Source organism: Rhinoderma darwinii, chromosome 9 (genome assembly GCF_050947455.1).
Source record: "Rhinoderma darwinii isolate aRhiDar2 chromosome 9, aRhiDar2.hap1, whole genome shotgun sequence".
Taxonomy (NCBI): domain Eukaryota; kingdom Metazoa; phylum Chordata; class Amphibia; order Anura; family Rhinodermatidae; genus Rhinoderma; species Rhinoderma darwinii.
The window spans coordinates 43,384,638-43,406,378 of NC_134695.1; the positions used below are offsets into that span (position 1 = coordinate 43,384,638).

The 21,741-nt window shown below is 42.5% G+C and overlaps 1 protein-coding gene across 1 annotated transcript in view; it reads right to left on the bottom strand.

Moving 5' to 3' along the window:
- The window catches only part of LOC142660744 (receptor-interacting serine/threonine-protein kinase 2-like), a 43,718-nt gene that overhangs the window by 8,145 nt on the left and 13,832 nt on the right, over positions 1-21,741 (bottom strand). The window contains exons 3-9 of the mRNA XM_075837571.1: positions 11,774-11,927; positions 11,446-11,601; positions 10,376-10,509; positions 7,761-7,810; positions 6,231-6,401; positions 5,151-5,236; positions 1,138-1,197 (exon numbers count right to left, since the gene is read on the bottom strand). Of these exons, the coding sequence (XP_075693686.1) occupies positions 1,138-1,197; positions 5,151-5,236; positions 6,231-6,401; positions 7,761-7,810; positions 10,376-10,509; positions 11,446-11,601; positions 11,774-11,927 (811 nt within the window). The remainder of the gene's footprint in view (positions 1-1,137; positions 1,198-5,150; positions 5,237-6,230; positions 6,402-7,760; positions 7,811-10,375; positions 10,510-11,445; positions 11,602-11,773; positions 11,928-21,741) is intronic.

Below are 21,741 nucleotides of genomic sequence, written 5' to 3' on the forward strand. Positions count from 1 at the left end.
TAAAGGGTTTTTCACTGAGAAATGCCAGTAGTATCTGATAGGTGTGGTACCCATGGTCGCCGTGCCCATTTCACTATTGTCAGCTCAGCTTGCTCTCCTCGCTGTGTCTGTCGCTTCCTAAATTCTGGTGGGAGAAGTGGCCAATCCCGTAGATGGAGCTACATTTTATGGACTTGTCTACCCGTAACGGAATTGCTGCAGAAAATGTCTGCAGCAATTCCGTTGAAAGTAGCAGACATTCCGCTGCCGAAAAAATGCGTCTTTTACTGCAGAAAATGGTGCGGATTTTGCTGCGTTTTTCATAATGCTGGGAGATGGTGATCTCTCCTCTGAAAAACGCAGCAATTCAGTCCACTTTCCGCAGCAGGATTTGCTGCGGTCTGAAAAATACGCACCGCAGGTCAATTTTTGTAGAATATTTACGCAGCGTGTGGATGAGATTTGTTAAATGTCACCCACTTTGCTGCTACTGTGTTCTGATTTGTATTTTCCGCCCGCAATTCCGGACGGAAAATACGCAGCAATTCCGCTACGTGTGGACAAGCCCTAAGCGAGAGAATTGCCATTAGGAAATTCCCTGACATATTAAAGAGGATCTATCAATGTGCAGGGCTGGTGCCCTGAACATTCTCCTACCTACTATGTAGTAGTCTCAGGCAGAGAAGTGTCCTGGCACACGCAACTATGTACTCTTTTAGTTGGTCATCACCCTGGATTATAGAGGAAGGTATAGAGTTACCCGTCTATAACGCCCATATGCCCTAGTATGCCCATATAGTGGTTGTCTTCATGAAACATGACATACGATAAAAATCCGTCAATATCCGACGCTGTGCGGAAAAATATGGGGGAAAAAACAAACGAGTAACAAACACAAATGGTAAAACGAACAAGAGTAAACCTATAAACAGCTCTCTATACATGAGAACACGTACAGCTACATAAAGCCGCCATCATATAAATATCAATATGAAGAAAAGCTATAAACATAGAAATGTGCTCTTTATGATAAGACAGAATATCAATATGATAAAATTACATGCATAATTATATGAGCCCCATCGAATATATATATATATATCAACAAATAAAAATGATCAAACAATACAGAAAAATATACAAATATTTTCTACTTACATCTAAATATCTGATATCAAATTCCATAATGCGTGTCTGGGACTGCTGCACTGCCCTCTCCTGGAAGAAAAAATCGTCATTGCCATTAACATACTATACTAGCAGTTTCCTACTCAATATGTTCCTATTTACACGGTGCAGCAGTGGCGCCGGCGGCTATTGGTTTTTCAAGGCAGAAGGTTGCAGAGATATTAAATAGCATTGCTGGCAATCTGTTCAATTAGTCCTGTAGTGTCATACTTACCATATGTCATTTTACTGTGCAGGAGATTAAAGTGCAGGCTTACCTTTGGGTCACCTATATATTTCCCAATTTAGTTTCATTATTATACTTGCATCCCACTACCTATAAACTACCAATGAACTACAGACTATGGACTGTCAAACAGCTTGTGTCTGCTTACAGACTATGGACTATCAAACAACAGCCCGTGTCTGCTGACAGGTTCTAGGGGCAAACACATGGAAATTCAAATCCCAGATATTATCAGAACAGTATAAAAGGAACGATTCTAAGGGTATGTGCACACGACCTATTTCAGACGTAATGGAGGCGTTTTACGCCTAGAATTAGGCCTGAAAAGACGGCTCCAATACGTCTGCAAACATCTGCCCGTTGCCTGCAATGGGTTTTACGATGTTCTGTGCAGACGAGCTGTCATTTTACGCGTCACTGTCAAAAGACGGCGCGTAAAATTACGCCCGCGTCAAAGTAGTGCAGGACACTTCTTGGGACATATTTGGAGCCGTTTTTCATTGACTGCAATGAAGAACAGCTCCAATTACGTCCGTAAAAGACGTCGCGAAAAACGTGAGTACATGCAAAAACTTCTGAAATTCAGGAGCTGTTTTCTCCTGAAAACAGCTCCGTAATTTCAGAGGTATTTTGCGCTGTCGTGTGAACATACCCTTATAAGACAGCTATATTAGGGAATTATATATATATATATCTTCATTTATCTCTGGTTTTATTTTGTACGGTTAACCAACAATGCCTAACCCTTACAGCGCTTAATGCATATTACCTGTTTATTACGGGACTGTCTTGTGAATCGGACCCCACAATGGGTGAGGCTAATGGAAATGTGCATAAAAACAGCAAATTCTGGGCTGTTTTTGGGGCGATTATGGGTGAGGCTTAAAATGTTCTAGCATTTGGGTTTCAAATGTTGGAATGATTGACGTCTACTAGATTATGTCCTCTATAAATCTGTAATATGTTCCTTCAGGCCTATCTGTCCTCTGATGTGCTAGAGCTGCTTTATACCACTGCTTAGTACAATATGGCATTCACTGACCTACATATTCAATTTCACATACGCACTCTATATCCGATAAATCCAGACTATTGTATAATCGTTTGTTGGGATCTACAAGATACTCGAGCTGAATAAACTCACAGGAGCCCTGAGTAAATAAACATTGTAAAGTCTTGAAGACTCCTTGTCCTTGTAGAATGACAGTTAATCATTAATGGCCCCTTAGGGTTTGCTGTGTCTGACTGCTAACAATCTATTAAAGTTATATTCACATGCCCAACATCTGCTGAGCTGCACCGCATTCATTATCAGTCCCTAAATAGTTAAAATACACAGGAAAATCCCAGATGGTAACCTTTCCAACAACCAGCAATTTAAATAATTTACTTAGGCCAAGGGCAATTTAATTCTTAAGCGGCCATTAAATCTCCAGCTTGTCTCATCTATATTGCACATAGGCTTGCATGTGCAGTGGAATTTATATCCAGCTCTTTATATTATTATTCAGACGTATTAAAGGGGAACTCTGGTAAAGCATAGTCATTTGATTAGCAATGGCTGCTGTAATAAACAGATGACACAGTTGGATCTCGATGACCCAGTATAGTGCAGAAGTGTTGGTGGCACATACTCATGTATGTATATAAAGTACTGTGGAAAAGTTTTAGGCAGTTGTGGAAAAATACTGCAAAGTAAGAATGCTTTCGGAAATAGAAGTGTTCGTTTCTTTTGTGAATTAACTAAATAATATGAATGAACAGGAGAGAAATCTAAATTAAAATCAAATCAATATTTGGTGTGACCACCCTTTGCCTTCAAAACAGCATAATTTTTTCTAGGTACACTTGCACAAAGTCATGGATTTTGTAGGGTTATAGACAGGTGTATGATTAACTAATTATACAAACAGCTGATAATGATCATTATTTTCATATGTAAATTGAAACACACTCATTAACTGTAACAGAAACAGCTGTGCAGGAGGCTTAAAACTGGGTGGGGAAACTCTGCTACAAAGGTGAGGTTGTGGAAGACCGTTTCATGTCACAAGTTCACCATGGAAAGACTGAGCACAGCAACAAAACACAAGGTAGTTATTAAACTTCATCAGCAAAGTCTCTCTCAGGCAAAGATTTGAAAGCAGACTGGGGTTTCAAAATGTCCTGTTCAAGCTCTTTTGAAGGAGCACAAAGAAACTGGAAACGCTGAGGACCATAGACGAGGTGGTCAGCCAAGGTTCAGTGCAAAAGATCAAAGACACATCATGCTTACTTCCCTTTGTAATCGGAAGATGTCCAGCAGTGCCATCATCTCAGAACTGGCAGAAACCAGTAGGACCCAAGTACACCCATCTACTGTTTGGAGAAGTCTGGCCAGAAGTGGTCTTCATGGAACAATTGCGGCCAAAAATAACTTCTACGTGGAAACAGGCGAAGCGACTCAACTATGCTACAAAACATAAGAACTGGTATGCAGAAAAACGGCAGCATGTGCTCTGGACTGATAAGTCAAAATTTGACTGTAACAGAAGGCAGCTTGTCTACCAAAGGTCTGGAGAGCGGTACAATAATGAGTGTCTGCAGGCACCAGTAAAGTATGGTGGAGGTACCTTATAAACGTGGGGCTGCATTTCAGCAAATGAAGTTGGGGATTTGGACCGGATTAATGGTGTCCTCAATGATGAGAAATACAGGCAGATACTTTGCCATCATACAATACCATCAGGGAAGCGTCTGTTTGGCTCCAAACTTATTCTGCAGCAAGACAACAACCTCAAACATACAGCCAATGTCATTAAGAACTATCTTCTGCGTAAAGAACAAGGAGCCCTGTGTAACGGCCGTGGACCGCCGCCTCCCCTTACCTGCTGATGGCCGCAACCGCAGACCTCTCTCCTCCTGCAGACATATCCCTGCCCGGAGACACCATTACATGCATCCGCTCTGCCCTGCATTGACCACATGTAAATAATTAATTATCCCCAGATCACCCTGGACTATAGCGTTGTGTTTTCCCACATTAGTCTTAGCAAATGGTCCCTTAGTCGTATCCTGTTCCCAGTGTTCCCGTACCCTGCTACCTATATCCTGTGCTGTGTTTGTTCCTGAGCCTTATCTAGTGTTGGAGACGTGTCTTGCCACCTGTCACGCCTGCTGTCATACACCACGTCTGGTGTCATCTGTCACGCCTGATATCATCCGCCACGTGTAACGTCATCTACCTTCAAGTTCCATCTGTGCCTAAGCCACTGCTACTGTCTGGACTATTTCAGGTACTCTTGTGCTAGGACTTTGTATAGACTGCTGTTTGGCCAGCTGCTAGTCTGCTACGGCAGAGCAGCCTAGTGGGTCAACTTACTTACGGATCGTGACACCCTGGAAGTGATGATATGGCCCCCACAAAGCCCTGATTTCAAAATGATCACCAATGTTCACGGCTAAATATTAAAAGGGCTGGACAACCCTTTTCCAGTTGTGTTTTTTTTGGTCATATAGATGTAAAAGAGAGGGTTGTTCTATATTGGACAGAGTGGAGAACTAAAGCAAAAACCAGCTCCCTCTAAGGATGATTCAGGGTGTCTGCTTTTCTTCGTCAACCTATTAATTTCAATAAGAACCCTGTAATACATAATTTGCCCTATAGAAAGGACATGTGTCCCGCTTCCTGATCGTGACGGACCCTTGTAATAAGAAAGGGAACTCCTAATTGCATTACTTTTATGTCTTTATGGGTAATATGAAACCAATCACTCACCTTCCCTTTGTAAAGGGTGTCAATTTCACATTCAATCTCTTCTTTTGAAAAAGTCTCTTGGATGTTGTATAGACGAGACAAACACTCTGGATAAAATATACAGACATGATAAATTAGTTCACAAAAACAGCCTTAAGGGGTAATGTAAAGGATCTGCCAGACATAGCTTCTGTGTCGATGCCCGTGGGTAATCAGTCTGCATCTGCTCCTAGGTCTGATAGAGTGACTCGATCTGCTACCACTCAGGCTGGTAGGCTGAGGAGTGGGAGAACCTATCACAGCCTGGCCAGACGGAGCTAGCTCCCGCCCTCGGTCTATGTATACCTTCATTTGCTTCTTGTCTTTGCCTGTGCATCTCTCTTGTTTCCTGGCTCTGCTGTTCCAGCTATTACTATTGACCTCAGCTTCATATTGACCCTGGCTTTACTGACTACATTCCTGCTCTGCGTTTGGTACCTCGTACACTCCTGGTTTGACTCGGCTCGTTCACTACTCTTGTTGCTCACGGTGTTGCCTTGGGCAACTGCCCCTATTCCCTTAGCTTCTGTGTTCCCTTGTCTGTTTGTCTGTCGTTCAGATATTGAGCGTAGGGACCGTCGCCCAGTTGTACGCCGTCGCCTAGGACGGGTCGTGCAAGTAGGCAGGGACTGAGTGTCGGGTAGATTAGGGCTCACCTGTCTGTCACCCTACCCCGTCATTACAGGTAATCCCCCTTCCGCATCGAGTAGCCTTTTCTTCCCCCTAGAGGTAATGATTTTACAGGCTATGGGATCCGTATTACAGATGCGTACAATATGAATTTGTATACACATCTGTAATACAGATCCTATGGTCAACTGTATTACCTGTCCTGTTGACGTTGTCTTACTGATAGGAGATATAGTGGTGCACACATCATATATAATCATAACGTGTCACAGGACTAGGTTATTGTACAACTACAATCCCAAAAATATTCTGACATTTACTGTTCTATGTTCAGGACAGAAGTCATATGGAGACTGGAGTTCCATATCGTATATACTTGTGTAGTGTAAGGCGATCTGGTACAGTTATAAGGAGGGTAGACGACCAACTTACCAGCTGCTGTTGGCCTCATATTGGGGTTCTGATGCCAGCACAAGTGCGTGAGTTGACTTAGGTTTGTACGTTGACTGTGTTGGAGACTGGTCACTTTTAAGATAATATCTATGTTTGGTTGGGGTCTGATCCCTCTAGTGATTTCAGTCACCAGCTTCAAAGGATTATTTTCTGTGGCAAAAGTGTTGATGGCAAAATTAAACATATTTGCTTGTATGAATGAGAATTTCACTGAAATGTTTTTTTCCCACTTAAGACATCAATGACATATTGGTGGGGGTCCAGCTGTTATTATAGCTGTCAATTGCTAGATTGAAGTGGCAGCCGCATTAGAAAAGCGATGTGCCCCTTTGGTACCTGTTGGCTTAAAGGGAACCTGTCACCAGCATTTTAGCTATAAAGCCAGCAATACCTGGTGAAAGTGGGTGAAAAATCATTGTCATCTAAGCTATAAATATGTTCTAAGTAAGCTCTGTAGCTTTAGTATTCCGTTTTTCAGTGGTCCCACGCGGTATGCAAATGAGCAGAAAAGAGTCAAATCTTCATCTGAAAAGAGTCAGGTTTTCATTCCTCCAGCATCTCAGAGTGGACTCCACCTCCTTCTTTTTGATTGACAACTCCTTAGCCAGTCAGGGCTGGACAGGTGGTGGCAGTGGGCGTGGTTAAGAAGCTGCATCCCAGAGGGAAAAATAATTACCATAAAAGGCGGGAAAAGTTTAAACGACGATATTTACAGACAGAGGAGGACTTCAGGAAAGAAGAGAACAGGAAAGAAACTCTGGACAGCTGCGGCCATTGAGGGGTCAGGCTAGTTTAACAGGTAAGATGTTGATGACAGGATCCCTTTAAGGCTGCTTTTTTTGGAGGTTGTATGGTGAACATTTCCTCCCCAAAAATGTAAGTTGAGTCAATAGTAGAAGAAGGGTCACAGTGCTTTCCTAGCAACGTTGCCGCTTCGATATAGCGATCAGCAGGGGTCACAAGCGTTAGATCCCCAAGTGATATGCCATCAATGTCTTAAAGGGGTTTCCCATGAAGGACATTTATAACATATCCACAGGATATGTCATAAGTGTCAGATAGATGCGGGTCCCACCTCTGGGACCTGCACCTATCTCTAGAATGGGGCTCCCCTAATCCCCGTTCTAGGTTTTTGTGGTCACGCTGCCTCCCAGCCACTTACTAATTACATTGTAGGGAGTTACGGAAACAGCGTAACTCACTGAGCTACGCTATTTCCGTAACTACCACAGTAGTGAATAGCAGTTACGGAAGCAGCGTAGCATGTGAGCTACGCTGTTTCCGTAACTACTATTCAGGTCTACGCGACTTATGGAAACAGTTACGGAAAAGGGGTTTAGGAGGCCCTGTTCTAGAGATAGGTGCGGGTCACAGAGGTGGGACCCGCATCTATCTGACATTTATGACATTTCCTGTGGATATGTCATAAATGTCCTTCATGGGAAAACCCTTTTAAGTGGGAAGCCCATTTTAATTGATATTGTAAAGCTGGTTGGATGAAGAACTTACCTTGGAATGGTTGTTTCCGGCTCAGAGTTTCATGGAAAATAATTCCCAAGCTGCAAAGAAGATTAATAAATAAAATACACATAGAATTAGTCCGCAGAGTGCAAACAGTATGTGCATAAAACCATCTCATGAAACATTTTTATCTATGGTGGTACCGGGTTTCGCAGCCTGTATACTTTCTTCTAGTTTGTGTTCTTGTAAATAAGCAGATCATTAGATTGTCATTTCTGCTTTGTCCTATTATTGGGACTAAGATACATTAGGGTGACTGCATCTAAGATGGTCAATATGGGCAGTATATATACGCTGCACAGTAAGGTCATGCTCAGACATGGTGGAATTCCTGCAGATATGCTTATTCTGCACCGCAAATTTTGTGAGAGTGTACAGTTCAATACAAGTGGATGGGGTTTTCAAAAACCCATTTACACGATCTAGAAAAATTCTGCATGAAAATATGAGCATGAATAATGCTGAAGATTTTCAAATACGCAGCATGCAAATTATGACGTGGAAAAGTAGCTGATTCTCACCATGGATACAACCCCCTCAATGTATATGGTGAAATCTGAGAGTCTTCTGCATGCAACACATATAGACTTTGCCACAGGGTCGCCTCAGATTTGCTACCAATTTCCAGGATTAGACATCCAGGGTATCTGCACTTCTAGGGATTAGATAGTGCAGCAATTAAAGGGAATTTCCATCCAAAATGTAAAAATGGCCATATTTTTAGAAAATCAGAAGTTGGTGCAGTAGACAATGTTTACAGTTTACATATAGATATAATCTAAAACGTTGCGTAACTTTGTAAATACATCATTTTACTTATCTTGTCCCAATCCTGAATTACAGACTTTAATATACTCCAGAGCTGCATTCACAATTCTGCTTCATTCATATTTCCCAGCTTAATTAATGTCTTTACAGAGCTCGCGCTTGTTTCCCAGTTAGGCTGGGTTCACACGATCTATTTTCAGACGTAAACGAGGCGTATTATGCCTCGATTTACGCCTGAAAATACGGCTACAATACGTCGGCAAACATCTGCCCATTCATTTGAATGGGTTTGCCGACGTACTGTGCCGCCGACCTGTCATTTACGCGTTGTCGTTTGACATCTGTCAAACGACGACGCGTAAAATGTCTGCCTCGTCAAAGAAGTGCAGGACACTTCTTTGAAACGTAATTTGAGCCGTTTTTCATTGAATTCAATGAAGAACAGCTCAAGATTACAGGCGTCAATGACGCCTCGCAAAATGCGAGGACGAGCATTTACGTCTGAAACGACGGAGCTGTTTTCTCCTGAAAACAGTCTGTAATTTCAGACGTAAAAGCCAGTTATCGTGTGCACATACCCTTAAGCTGTTACATGTGTCTATAAACAAGACTGTTAACTGATTCCAGTGACAACGAGCAGATATGTAAATATAACTTAAAGCGGCTCTGTCGCCAGATTTTGCAACCCCTATCTGCTATTGCAGCAGATAGGCGCTGCAATGTAGATTACAGTAACGTTTTTATTTTTAAAAAACGAGCATTTTTGGCCAAGTTATGACCATTTTTGTAGTTATGCAAATGAGGCTTGCAAAAGTCCAAGTGGGTGTGTTTAAAAGTAAAAGTCTAAGTGGGCGTGTATTATGTGCGTACATCGGGGCGTTTTTAATACTTTTACTAGCTGGGCGCTCTGATGAGAAGTATCATCCACTTCTCTTCAGAACGCCCAGCTTCTGGCAGTGCAGATCTGTGACGTCACTCACAGGTCCTGCATCGTGTCAGACGAGCGAGGACACCGGCACCAGAGGCTACAGTTGATTCTGCAGCAGCATCAGCGTTTGCAGGTAAGTAGCTACATCGACTTACCTGCTAACGCCGATGCTGCTACAGAATCAACTGAAGCCTCTGGTGCCGGTGTCCTCGCTCGTCTGACACGATGCAGGACCTGTGAGGGACGTCACAGCGTGATCTCTCGAGAACACGGCTGTGTCTGCACTGCCAGAAGCTGGGCGTTCTGAAGAGAAGTGGATGATACTTCTCATCAGAGCGCCCAGCTAGTGAAAGTATTAAAAACGCCCCGATGTACGCACATAATACACGCCCACTTGGACTTTTACTTTTAAACACACCCACTTGGACTTTTGCAAGCCTCATTTGCATAACTACAAAAATGGTCATAACTTGGCCAAAAATGCTCGTTTTTTAAAAATAAAAATGTTACTGTAATCTACATTGCAGCGCCGATCTGCTGCAATAGCAGATAGGGGTTGCAAAATCTGGTGACAGAGCCTCTTTAAGTACAAGATATACTATACTACATCACTAATACGCTAATTCAATTTATTTACAAAGTTGTTCAACTTTTTGTGTAGATTATTTCCATATATAAACTGTAAAGTGGTGCTCAAGGGAGGACGTACCCTTTAAAGTTGATTTAACAGTTGCATCCAGTTTTCCATGCTTCAGGAGTCTGGGAAAGCTATGTGACAAATATTCTATATAGGGTTGCCAACTTTCCTAAAAACAGGTATAACTAATATGTGATAGATATTTAGTTTTTGGGGAAAAGCTCTAAACTGTGACAACTTCATCAGCACTCAAATGCCTTGTATACCAACCTGTACATATCATCTGCTGTGGTTGGTCCATGTTTTTGCAGCCTTTGGGGTGAAAGATAATTCACAGAAGCATTTTCCTCATGGTCCATTGAAAAATTGACTTTCTGGAGGTCTGATAACCAGAAATCTGAGAGCTGAAATAACGAGAGACAATCAGCGCGTATACCCCAAATATCAACCAACAGGATAATACGGGGAGGTGTAAAACAAGGTATCAGAATGATAAAAACAGGGAGGTATCTATCTATCTATCTATCTATCTATCTATCTATCTATCTATCTATCTATCTATCTATCTATCTATCTATCATCTATCATTCTGCCCATTGCTTTCAATGGGTCTTACGATGTTCTGTTCAGACGAGGTGTAATTTTACGCGTCGCTGTCAAAAGACGGCGCGTAAAAAGACGCCCGCGAAAAAGAAGTGCATGTCACTTCTTGGGACGTTTCTGGAGCCGTTTTTCATTGACTCCATTGAAAAACAGCTCCAATAACGTCCGTAAAGTACGCCGTGAAAAACGCGAGTAGTTACAATAACGTCTGAAGATCAGGAGCCTGAAAACAGCTCCGTAACTTCAGACGTATTTTGCTAAGCCGTGTGAACATACCCCTAATCTATTGAAAATAAATTTAAAGGCTCTGTACACCTCTAAGTTATGTGATCGTTATTAGCTAGATCCTGCGTGTCAGAGACATGCAGGACCATCTTTCAGCCGAGCCGTCAGTTCTGCTGAACTGACGGAATCAACTTTGACAGAACGATACAGTTTCTATGTATACAGGAAACATAGTAGCTGTAGCTTAAAAAGTAAAACATTTTTTTAATAAAAGTAAATTTAAAACTTGTTTAAAATCACATAAAATATTGTTTTGTTTTTTTTTTAAAATGCTTCTCTTCAAAGGTGTACAGAGCCTTTAATCTAAAATATCTAAAAAAAATCTAAAATACCTAACTACATATTTCACTTATATTTATCACCATTTTCACTACATGATGGAGAACATAGAAAGACGGCATTATAAATACTTGGGGAAATGTTTTTTTTTTATTATTATTTTTTTAACTTACCTTTGCCCGGTATTGAGCATCCAGTAATATGTTGCATGGTTTCATGCGCTGGAGCATTATTGGAGGATGCTGGTTGTGCAAAAAAGACAACCCGTCAGCAACATCTGTAAGGATTCTGATGCATATACTCAGCGGAAGCAGAGGGTAGAGATCGCGCTATAATCAGACAAAAACATGACATTTAGAAATAAAAGGAGATTTTTATCCTTCCAAGAATAAAGACGAACGTGCGTTCACTGACAGATCAAATAGTCACACCAAAAAATGTTTATAAGAAAATCCTGATTTATACTGTAAAATATGCAGATCACTGAGGTACTTATCAAACCTGGTAAATAAGTGAGTGTAGTGACTCATTCGGCATCCATTCTGTCACAATTCCAATTGTATTTGAAGTCCGAAATATCCCAACAATTTCTAGAAGACGTTCAGATCTTCTTCTGCTAACATACTCCACATCACTGAGAACTGTTTGCCGCTCCCTTTAAGTATAAAAAGTTTACTTAGCAATCACAAATATGGCCGATCTTATAACTTAGGCCATGTTCACACAGAGTTTTTTGCTTCCGTCTGGAATTTTGGGGCAGATTTTGCTCTGCCTGCACGCCGTTTGCCGCGATTGTCGCGTCTCTTTTCGCCCATGGCCATTGAGCGCCACGGGCAAAAACGCCACGAAATACGCTTTCTCTGCCTCCCATTGATATCAATGGGAGGTCAGAGACGTAAACGCCCGAAAATAGAGCATGTCGCTTCTCTTTCCCGCGAGACGGTTTTTCCGCTCGCGGGAAAAAAACGCCTCCGTCTCCCATTGGAATCAATGGGATGCATTTTTGGACGTTTTTTGGCGCAATTTCAAACGCAGTTTCCACGTCAATAAACTCAGTGTGAACAGGGCCTTAGGATAACTGGATTATTTGCTATGTCTGTTATCACAATAGATCCCCTATTTAAAGGGTAAATAAACGTTCAACAAACTTCTGACATGTCATAGTGACCCCCACCGATCGCTAAAACGAAGTGGCAGAAGTGCTCGTGTGAGCGCTGAGCAGCTTAGTTTCTGTTCGGCTTTTCTTGGAAAGCCGATGTAGCGGAGTACGGGCTCATAGACTTTCTATTAAGTCCGTAAGTTCTGAGAAAAGCCGAACAGAAAGCAAGCGGCTCAATGCTCACATGAGTGCTTCTGCCACTTCGTTTTAGCGATTGGTGGAGGTCTCAGTGCTCAGACCCCCAGCGATCAAAACTTCTGACAGGTCAGTAGTTTGTTGAACGTTTAGATACCCTTTAAGGAAAATTTTATGACAATAAGTAACAGGACAATTAAATTCAGTCAGTCAGCATACACAAAATACAGGCTGCCATGAACAACAGTCTGTATTCTACCAACGGAAAGCTAACATGGACCTGCTGCTGCCCTGCTCTATAATCACATTGCTACCACACAGAAAGGACACGATTCGAATAACACAGATATATCTAGGAATATATATACAGCCCTAGGTCTATCAAGGCTCACGACAGTTGAATCTATGCTTTAACCCCTTAAGGTCAAGGCCAATGTTGGTCTCGAAGGACTGAACAATCTTTTGTTTTTTTCTTCTTTGCATTGCGGCGCTCATAACTTATTTATATTTTATTCAACCTAGTTGTATGAAATTTTGTTTTTTGCAGGGCAGGTTGTACTTTACGTAGGTTCTATTTTTTGGCACATTTACATTATCGTTTCATTTATAAATTTAATTTTAGTAATAATCCCATAGGAGGATTTTCATTTACATTTTTGTTTTTTAACTTTAACCGCTCCTTGACATACTATTCCATCATGATGAGCGCATAGTTCGCGCCCCATGACAGAATAGTACGTCTCGGGAGGAACGCCCATTTCTGCCGTCCTCCCGGGACACATACTGGAGCTGCGACAACTGTTGCGTTGTACAGCAGTTGCCGCAGCTCCTTCAGCAGGGACTGATCGCGGTGGTCCCCGCTGATTAACCCCTTAGAAGCTGCGTTCAATAGCGATCAGGGCTTCTTAGGAGTTAAACCACTGTCCACGTCCCGCAACATGATCGCGGGCGCCGATGGTTGCTATGGCAACCGAGGCCTAACAATGGCCTCCGGCTATGCCATCTACGGAAATCTAGTGGGTCTTGACAAAGTCAGTGAGTAGCTGACAGCTCTACTACACTGCACTACGCAGGGCCTCTGGCCCTCAAGTCTCCTAGTGGGACAAAAAAAAAATTGTAAAAAAAAAAAGATGTCTAAAAATTTAAAAAATACAAGTTTGAAAGAAATAAAAGTAAAGATCCCCCTTTTTCCCGTATCAGTCCTTTATTATTCAAAATAATACATAAATAAATAAACTATACATAATTTGTATCACCGCATCCGTAACGGCCTGAACTACAAAAGTATTTAGTTATTTCTCCCGCGTGGTGAACGCCGTAACATAAAGTAATAACAAACCATACCAGAATCACAATTTTTTTGTCACTTCACCTTTCAAAAAATGGAATAAAAAGAGATAAAAAAGTCTCATGTACCCAAAAACTGCAGTTCGTTATGCAAAAAACAAGTCCTCACACGGGTTTCTTGATGTAAAAATAAAAAAGTTCTGGCTCTTAGAATATAGCAACACAATAAGTAAATGATTTTTTATAAAAAGTATTTTATTGTGGAAACACCATAAGACATAAAAAAAACTATAAACATATGGTATCGCCGTAATCGTATAGACCCGCAAAATGAAGTGAATATGTAATTTATTGCGCACAGTGAACGCTGTAAAAAAAGTAATCAAAAACAATAGTAGAATTGCTGTTTTTTAGTCACCACGCCTCTTGAAAAATAGAAAAAAAACTGATCAAAAAGTCGCATTCACCCCATGAAAACTACAATTAAATCCTCCCGGGGTCTAGTTTCCAAAATGGCGTCACTTTTAAGGGGTTTCCCCTGTGCTGGTACCTTAGAAACTCATGGCATGGCGCCCAGAAACCAATCCAGCAAAATCGACATGCCAAATAGCGCTCCTGCCTTTCTGAGCTCTGCTGTTTGTCCAACCAGCAGTTTATGACCACATATGGAGTATTGCCATAATCGGGAGGAATCGCTTTTCAAATGTTGGGGTGCTTTTTCTCCTTTATTCCTTGTAAAAATGTAACAATTGTACCTTTTATCAGAAAAAATTGATTTTCAATTGCACAGACTAATTCCACAACATGCAGCAGAAAACCTGTGGGGTGTAAATGCCCACTATACCCCTCGATAAGTTCCTTGAGGGGTGTAGTTTGCCAAATAGGGTCACTTTTGGGGGGTTTCCACTGTTTTGGCACCACAAGACCTCTTCATACCGGACATGGTGCCTAATAAAAAAAGAAGGCCTCAAAATCCACTAGGTGCTCCTTTGCTTCGGACGCCGGTGCTTCAGTCCATTAGGACGCTAGGGCCACATGTGGGATATTTCTAAAAACTGCAGAATCTGGGCAATAAATATTGCATTGCATTTCTCTGGTAAAACCTTCTGTTTTACAGAAAAAAATATTAAATAAAAAGGATTTTCTGACAAAAAAAAGAAATTTGTAAATTTCACCTCTATAGTGCTTTGATTCCTGAAACGCCTAAAGGGTTAAGAAACTTTCTAAATGTCGTTTTGAATACTTTGTTTTTAAAATGGGGTGTTTTATGGGGGATTCTAATAGAGAAGGCGCTCAAAGCCACTTCAGAACTGAACTGGTGCCTAAAAAAATGAGGCTTTTGAAATTTTCTTCAAAATGTGAGAAATTGCTGTTTATGTTCTAAGCCTTGTAACGTCCTAGAAAAATAAAAGAATGTTCAAAAAAGAATGCAAACATATAGTAGATATATGGGAAATGTGAAGTAGTCACTATTTTGCGTGGTATTATTATCTGTCTAACAAGCAAATACATTTAAATTCAGAAAAATTATAATTTTTCCAAATATTTTCAAAATGTTGCTATTTTTCACAAATAAACACTGAATATATCGACCAAATTTTACCACTAACATAATGTCCAATGTATCACATGAAAAAACAATCTCAGAATCGCTTCGATAGGTATAAGCATTCCAGAGTTATTACCACATGTGAAATATGTCATATTTGAAAAATGAGCTCTGAGCCTTAAGGCCCAAACTAGGCTGTGTCCTTAAGGGGTTAATGTACTGGAGTCTTATATATAATCGTGAAGGACGTGGTGCTCGAGGCACAGTTGATTGGACAACAGTTAAGGACACCTCGTGGTTTCCAAGGCAGTTGCTCAGTTAGCTCTGCCCACAGCCCGACCTGCAAGAAGCCTATGAGGAAGGAGATGTGATCGGAGTGACGGCCATGCATTGTGCCACTTGCTCGCTCCCTTTTCCTCCTCACAGTGCGAAGTGCATGTGAGGAGGAGGAGGAGGAGGGTATTTTGTTGCTCCCTGTAGGAGCTGAATCTCTAATCCCCGGCCAAAGCTGTGGATGGGGATTCCGCTCCAGGAGAAGTCCCTGACCTCACTGTCCATAAATGGACATTGAAGTTAGGGACTTCTCCTAGAGTGGACCCACAGGGGGGGGTGGGGTGTCATCTATGGGGGGGAGGGTGGCTATGTACAAGGGGGCAGTGTGGTATTACCTACAGCGGGGCTGTGTGGCATTACCTACAGGGGGGCTGTATGGCATTACCTACAAGGGGGTCTGTGTGGCACTACCTACAAGCGGGTCTGTGTGGCACTACCTACAAGGGGGTCTGTGTGGCACTACCTACAAGGAGTCTGTGTGGCATTACCTACAGGGGGGTCTGTGTGGCATTACCTACAGGGGGGCTGTGGCATTATCTACAGAGGGAAGTGTGTGGCATTATCTAGAGAAATTTGTACAGTGAAATCAGGCAAATTTCAGAGAGACGTACAGGACTATAAATCCAATAGGGTTTACAAATGGCGGTCCAACCATGATAGATCAAGACCCATATTACGCTCCAGATCCTCTTCACTATCATCATGTACCTCTGGCGAGGAGTCAGGTAGAATAAGGGATGCAGTGATTGCTGGCAGTAGTGGTAACAACCTGAGCGCCTATATGCCAAGAAGACAATACGACAGGAATGCGAAGCGTAAAAAGTCCACAATTCCACAACAGGAGAAGAGACCTGGAAACCAATTGGAGGTAATTAACCTGTCTTCACATCCCCTCTCTGATGCCCAACGTGAGGTTTTAAGTATGGGTCTGACGTTCTCTCCCACTGCTCCTTTTGACTTCTTCACAGTTTTAAAGGATCTGCATCTCTTCTCTAGAAAACTTGTCCTTCACAAATTGCATAATAGGGGATGTGGTACCCTCGAAATCGATAGTGAGATGGAAAGGGAGGCCCTATCCGCTTTAGAAGAATTGTTAAGGGAACAAAGTATTGCAACAGGTAAGTTTCCTATGTCGGCCCTACCCAAGTCCACAAGGTTTCCCCCCTTGTCATTATGCCCTCAGGTGGAGATATTCACCAGACTGGTAGTGGATGACCTTAAACAAATACCCAAATTTGGGTATAGGGACAATCTTACCGTCTCTCAAAGACAAGCCTTGAGAGAATTACAATGTCTTGAGGACGTGGTCATAAAAGCAGCTGACAAGGGGGGCAACATTGTGGTATGGCCGACAGAAAAATATGAAAAGGAGGCTTTCAAACAATTAAGGAATAAACAGACCTATGCTAGACTCACCTTTAACCCCATATCAAAATTCTTCTTGGAACTTAGGGAGATCCTGAATAGGGCCTTGGAGAAAGGGATCATCACTAAGAAAATTTTTGAGGGATTAATGACAGAAGATCCTAAAATACCCACGATTTATTTCTTGCCAAAAATCCACAAAAACCTGCTGGAACCTCCTGGACGCCCAATTGTGTCAGGTATGGGAGGCTTATGTGAAGCCACATGTAAATTTATAGACTACTATCTCAAACCTTTGGTAAAGGAATTGCCATCACATGTTAAGGACACAACAGACGTCCTGGGGAGAATTGATGGTATCCAGATAGAACCCGACATGTACTTGGTAACTGCGGACATTGAAAGCCTCTATACATGTATTAGACATGGGGATGGTCTGGAGGCGGTCCGCTTCTTCCTGGGGACCAGCAACTGGGATGACGAGTTATGTGAACTCATCGTGGAATTATTGCAGTTTGTTTTGAGCCACAACATCTTTGTGTTCAAAGACACCTTCTATCTGCAAACCCAAGGCACTGCCATGGGTGCGGCGTGTGCGCCATCCTATGCGAACCTGTTTCTCGGGTTTTGGGAGAGGCAGGTTTTTCATGGGGATGGTGCTCGCGCCGCTGACCATGTGCAGTGCTGGCTCCGCTACATTGACGACATACTGTTTGTGTTGCAGGGCTCGGAGTGTGAGTTGAGGAGCTTTATGCAGCAACTTAACATAAACCAGGTGAATGTCAAATTGACATATTCATTCCATACGTCCAGGATTGAGTTCCTGGACTTACTGATATTTACAGATGCCAGTGGTTTTCTTCAGACGGATGTCTACCGGAAGTCGACCTCTGTCAATTCACTGCTGCATGCATCCTCTTCTCACACTCCATCTACTGTGAAAGCCATCCCAGTTGGTCAATTCCTCAGGATGAGGCGGATCTGTTCTACTGACCACCTTTTCGAACGACAATCTGAAGATCTTAGACATAGATTCGAAAATAGAGGATATAGCAAAAGGTCCATTAAAGCAGGATATAGGAGAGCAAAAAAGACCCCTCGTGCGAATCTCTTGAGTGTCAAAACCCCTGAAGCAGGAAAAACAGCTGTTAGGTTCATCTCCACCTACAATAGTAGATGGGACGAACTAAGGACTATCTTGGGGCGACATTGGCCAATTCTAAGGTCTGAACCGAGCCTGGCCCTCTGCCTTGGTGTTAAGCCAACAATGACGGCCAGGCGGAGTAGGAACCTTCGTGACATCTTGGTCCAGAGCCACTACATTCCCAAAAAAGTGAATTTCTTTGGATCTCAGGGACAAAGAAAAGGCTGTTATCCGTGTGGCCATTGTGTTGCGTGCCCCAACATTTGTAGGACAGATAAATTTGAATCAGTAGATGGCACCAAGTCCTTTGAGATTAAAGACTACATATCGTGTAGTACTACACATGTAGTGTACTATGCGGTATGTGGATGTCCAAAGATATATGTGGGCCTGACATCGAGAGAATTACGCATACGCACTAGAGAGCACGTGCGGGATATCATTGGAGCCGGGGCCATTGATGACCCCTCGGAACTTAAAACCATACCGAGACATTTTAAAATGTTCCATGGATGCAATCCAAGATCCCTTAAAATTCGGGGAATTGAGCATATACGTTGTGGCATCAGGGGGGGTAATGTGAAGAAGGTCTTGGCACAGAAGGAATGTAGGTGGATTGTGCAATTAGGCTCTATGGCACCCGTCGGACTAAATGAAAAATTAAGCTTCGCACCCTTTCTATGAGGATGTTGAAACCACCTGACTACCAGCATTATGTAATTTTATTAATTTTAAGGTTGTGCATTGTTTGTATGTCCAGTTTTTAATTATTGTCTTTTTAGTAGGTATGTGACATATCGAGTGATATCTAGTGAGGCGCCTCTATACCCCTAGAATATATCTTTTGAAGCATGACGATTCTCCATGATGTGGACCCTAAGTGTGGAATTCAGAAATTTAGGACTCTATATATGCATTTTAATTGTGTTGTTGTCCAAATATGTACTTGCACTAGCACTTTAATGTCGCCTGACTTTCTTTACAGACGACTGTACATGACTGTTATTGTATTATAGCAGTCTCTTAACATATAGATTTATTTGCACTGATTTAAGCTGTTACTATGTCAGTACGGCCTAATTTGGATACGTATCTACTTCATTAACAATATTTATTAAGTACTGTCATACTTGTAATAATAGACTGTATGATATGTTAAAAAGCCTTATCAAATTATGGCATAGGACACTTAATATAAGATATGTTTGTTATAAATATCAGGTCATTGAACGTAACTGTCATTCCGATTAAATGTTTAATCCTCACTCCCTTCCCTTCCTTCCTCTTTCCCCCCCCTTTTTTCCCCTCCCCCCTGTTCCCCCCCCTTTTCCCCCCCTTTTCCCTTGTCTGTTCCTTTTTTCTTTCTTTTTTTCTTTTTTCTTACACTGTACAATAAGGGCAACACTACTTGTATATAATAAATGATTTTCTCAAGTCCATGGATGTACCTGAACCATTACCGATTACTATATTGACCTCAATGGGGTTAGAGTGAACTAATCGCAATATAAATACATAGATAGATGTCATGTTATACAACTACCTATCCACATCTGTTCTGCGCTGTCCAGGGGGGGGAGCGCGCTCCTGACGTACGCGGCCGGGACTGGGGCTGGCCACGCCCGCTCCTCTTTCAGTGCGGTGCGCATGTCCGGGTCTCTCAGTACGCGTCTGGAGCCCGGATGTGCGCCGCAGCACTGGAGGGCGGAAGTGGGGCTTGCCACACGTCCGGCTGCGGCGTCGGATGCGCGCCGTACACTCTCCTGGCGAGGCAGAACGTCCATAATACACACCTGGGTCACATATAGAAGGGGTATATAGAGGGCGCCATTGGACATACATACCACTCCCCCTTGAGGAAGCGAATAATCGCGAAACGCGCGTCGGGGCGCACACAACGATCGTCAGGGAACTCATCAAGACTTTATATGGGTAAGATTATCATGCCTACTCCTGGAGTTTCAGGGGATGGTTCACCTTTATCCTCCCAGTACATCCATGCTTCTTGTCAGGATCATTTGATCCTGTAGCAGCCATAATTCTTGCACTGCACTTTCTAACTAATGATACTCTTGCCTGTAGATTTATATTGGTTAATGGTTTACTACCTATAATCTGGGTTTCCCTGATATATCGTTGTGTTGACATTACTTTGAGTTTCTCCTGTCATATACAGTTTTAAATGTTTGTTGTTATATTGAATAAAGAAACTTTTTTGATACTCGTTGATATATATTGGCTCTAAGACTCTGTTTTCTCTTTCTTCTATATATATACTATAGAGTTGCCTTAACATTAAAAATGGGAGGATGTTTCTTGGAACAATACCTAGCCCAATAACCTTGTTAGCCTCTGGAAACTATTGGTTATAATTATTATCTAGAGAGGGCAGTGTGTGGCATTATCTACAGAGGGCAGTGTGTGGAATTATCTAAGGGAGGGCAGTGTGTGGCATTATCTACAGAGGGCAGGGTGTAGCATTATCTACAGAGGGCAGTGTGTGGCATTATCTACAGAGGGCAGTGTGTGGCATTATCTAAGGGAGGGCAGGGTGTGGCATTATCTAAGGGAGTGCAGGGTGTGGCATTATCTACAGAGTGCAGGGTGTGGCATTATCTACAGAGGGCAGGTTGTGCCATTATCTACAGAGGGCAGTGTGTGGCATTATCTATAGAGAGCAGGGTGTGGCATTATCTACAGAGGGCAGTGTGTGGCATTATCTATAGAGAGCAGGGTGTGACATTATCTATAGAGGGAAGGGTGTGGCATTATCTACAGAGGGCAGGGAGTAGCATTATCTACAGAGAGCAGGGTGTGGCATTATCTATAGAGGGAAGGGTGTGGCATTATCTACAGAGGGCAGGGAGTAGCATTATCTACAGAGAGCAGGGTGTGGCATTATCTATAGAGGGAAGGGTGTGGCATTATCTACAGAGGGCAGGGAGTAGCATTATCTACAGAGAGCAGTGTGTGGCATTATCTACAGAGGGCAGTGTGCGGCATTATCTAAGGGAGGGCAGGGTGTGGCATTATCTAAGGGAGTGCAGGGTGTGGCATTATCTACAGAGTGCAGGGTGTGGCATTATCTTCAGAGGGCAGTGTGTGGCATTATCTATAGAGAGCCGGGTGTGGCATTATCTACAGAGGGCAGGGTGTGGCATTATCTTCAGAGGGCAGTGTGTGGCATTATCTATAGAGAGCCGGGTGTGGCATTATCTACAGAGGGCAGGGTGTGACATTATCTATAGAGGGAAGTGTGTGGCAGAAAATGAACAAATTAAATTCATCCACTTTTAAAACCGTCAGGGAAAAAAACGGATGCAAAACGGTTCAAAAACGGAAACACCGGCCAGGACAGAACCGATGCAAAACGGCCGAGAAAAACGGACCAAACCGGCCGACACTCGGACCCTGTCGTGTGAATGGAGCCTTACATAGAACTGCAGGTAACATCTACATTATCTGTACTCAGAGAGTTATCACTGTGTTATCTGCGG